General features: G+C 41.1%; 1 protein-coding gene across 1 annotated transcript in view; it reads right to left on the reverse strand.

The window, feature by feature from the left end:
* Positions 1-308: 308 nt before the first annotated feature.
* Positions 309-3092, reverse strand: part of FGA (fibrinogen alpha chain) — a 7831-nt gene continuing 5047 nt past the window's right edge. Inside the window, 4 exon segments of the mRNA XM_017498792.2 lie at positions 309-869; positions 872-972; positions 974-1502; positions 2204-3092. The exon segment at positions 2204-3092 is cut by the window's right edge and continues 1 nt beyond it. Of these exon segments, the coding sequence (XP_017354281.1) occupies positions 805-869; positions 872-972; positions 974-1502; positions 2204-3092 (1584 nt within the window). The 3' untranslated portion in view covers positions 309-804.

Below are 3092 nucleotides of genomic sequence, written 5' to 3' on the forward strand. Positions count from 1 at the left end.
AAACTTACATTGAGTAATAATTAACACAGAATATAGTTTATGGTTGTTAGAAAAATGAAGTAAAATCAATACTTGGGAGATTGTTTAGTAATGTGTGAATTGTGTCTGTTTTTTGAATATTCATAAATATTTTTAAAATTTTAGGTGTATTTTTCAAAGAAATTGGTTACACCCTGGGAAAAAAATAAGTGTGCATTACAATGTCTCGTGGAAGAATTTAAAGGACAGATTTTCATTTATATTTAGGAAGGAATGTTTCTCCTGCCTTCCTCAATTTGCTCCATAACAAAAGACATGAATACATATCATAATTACAAATTGTACATTGTAATTACAAGTCATAAATTCTACTACAAAGGTCAGGTATGGTTAGATTCAGTGAGTTTTACCTTAAAACATTGGTTTAAAACCATTCAAATCAAATGGATAAAATAACTTTTTTACTTTGCAATGGACTTATGACTTTGGGTGGTATGGGAAGAGAAGTTCTCAAACCAATGCTCTTCAAGGTTGCAGAGAGAAGCTTCTGTCTGACACCTTCCTGATGTACTGAATGTCCCTTGGTATATCCTTATAAACATTTTAAAACCCACACAGCTATTTAAAGATAAAGAAAAACTTATATAACTTTATTTTTCAAAGCACTAATATGTCTCAGGTGCATTTGCCTACAGTACAAAGAATAAGAAAATAGTACCTAGGAATTTTTTAGACTGTAGAGAATCTCAACTGCTTTACCTTTCTTATTTTCTCTCCACTTCTCTAGCAAAGGAGACAGAGTGCTCCCACTCCCACTCCTTCAGCCTATTGGGTCACAAGGGGCCTAATTTTCATGCGAATAGCCCTGAGGGAATAATCTGCCCCTCTTCCCAGACCACTCTGTTCTCAGTCTCATAAGGACTGTTATTCCTTCGGTCATGGAAGACCCCACAGTGGTAGTAGACGCCATTGAGATTGGCTGCTTGGCAGTTGATACCACCAGCCTCCCCCATAGACTTCTGCACAGTTCTCTTCCCACTGGTCTGCATCCCTGTCAAAGGTGCTGAACTGCATGTTGTTGTGAGAGGTGTACTCTGTCCCTTCCTCTACGGAACCCTCAATCAGTGCATCACCCGCAGTGCCTTCATAGGAGGAGACCTGCAGGGCTTTGGCCTCATAGCCTACCCGGAAGTGATATTCTGCATAAGCGTCTTTTCCAGCCCAGTCCTCTGATTCAACCCTAAGAACAGAGCCGCTCTGGGTTAGTAAGCGGAGACAGTCGTTGCCTAGCCAGAATTCTCCTTCCCTCTTGTCATTCAAGATGCCGAAACCTCTCTTGTAGTCTTGCCCGGTCCAGTTAAAATTCAGTGATCCATCCATTCTTTGCTGGATCAAAAGCTATCCTCCCAAACTGGTTTCTTGATTGCAATAAACAGAAAAAATCTTACTGGATCCTGGTAGCTTGCTATTGAAAATGTCACACTGGGCACCCAAAGGATATGTTTAGAGGACATCATCACAGTCTTAAAAAAATTAAGCTGGTTGGAAGAAGTTATTCTCATTTAACTTTACAAAGATAGGCACGGCTCAGATTAAAGAAGGTAAATACTGTTTCCTTCCCTTCCTTTGTTTCTTTCTTCTTTTATTCCCTCCACAGGGGAAGAATGCACTTACAGTGAGATGGAACTTATATAAATGAGGGGTTATTTATACCTACAAATTGCAAAGGGGATTTTCCTCAAATGGATTTGGAATTTTACTTGCACATACTAATAGCAAGTAACCAGTACAGGTAGCTAAGCATCAATTAACACTGACACAACTTGTTTTAGCCTGACCTAAATGTCAACTGAGACACATACTAAAAACGTAATTAATCAGTTGGGTGACAATTCTAGCAGCAGACACTTTGAATGATGAAAGAATTTGATTAAATAAGCTCAAATAGAGTTTCAGAGAATTTATTCATTCATTTAACATGTATTTATTGAGTCATGACTCTCTGTACTGTTAGGCATTTGGGAATACAGAGATGAGACAAAGTCCTTTCCCCCATGGAACTTATACAGTCTAGCACAAAAGCAGACCAAAAAAGTGTAGTTTCAATAAAGTGTAACAGAGAGTTAAGAAGGAAATGCAAGGTGCCATGGGAACACTGTGCAGAAATATTTAACATAGTCTAGGGGGACAGGGTAAGGCTTCCCCAAAGGAGAAGTGTGGATACCTCTGGTAAGGGGAGATTTAGCATGGTTTCTCTTAATGGTATGTGTTCCTTCATGATCAGCTTCACTTCAGACCTAATCTACCATTGCACGGCTCTTGGATTGAAATGTGGAGCCTCCTTTGCTGTATGCCGTGCTACTGACAAACTGTTTGCTGTGACTTGAAGTTTTACTGCTGGAAGGGAATTCACGTACCCCAGCGTGATGAGAACCGGTATCTGTAAAGATGCCAGATTCTGAGTCCATAGACTCACCATCATACTCTCTGAACCTAGATGAGAATAGACTTTCTAATGTTTTTCCAGTTGAGTCAGTGTCAAAGAAGGAAGCTTCATCAGGGTGCCTACGACGGAACTCATCCAGAGTACCCATGCCAGACAACGTGCCTAAATCCATTGCCTCGGGACAGTCAGAACCATCTTCAGAGGTCACCACTTCTTTGGTAACTTCTTTGTGACCATCAGGACCAATAACAGTCTTAGTAACAGTTTTAGAGCATAAATGACGCGTGGTGGTTGTGCTACCAGAGGTGACCTTCTTATTACCAATCATGAGCTCTTTTTCTCCCTTAGAAGTGACCAGTTTATCTGTGTGGTACTCTTTCTTTGTCCCTGGACTTACCTTTCCTGGCACCTCTTCAAATGTGCCCCAGTCTGGGTTGGTAGGCCTGGTGTTCCCATAGCCTGAACTATCTGGCCTAAAACTTCCAGATCCAGAGCTCCAATGTCCAGTACTACCAGTTGCAGAGCTCTCAGAGGTCCAAGTCCCAGTACCTACACTTCCAGAGCTGCCAGACCAGGTTCCAGTACTACCAGGTCTAGAGCTCTCAGGGTTTTCATTGCCAGTACTTCCAGATCCAGAGCTCCCAGGAGTCCAGGTTCCGGTACTACC

This window comes from Cebus imitator, unplaced genomic scaffold (genome assembly GCF_001604975.1).
Source record: "Cebus imitator isolate Cc_AM_T3 unplaced genomic scaffold, Cebus_imitator-1.0 Scaffold251, whole genome shotgun sequence".
Classification (NCBI taxonomy): Eukaryota; Metazoa; Chordata; class Mammalia; order Primates; family Cebidae; genus Cebus; species Cebus imitator.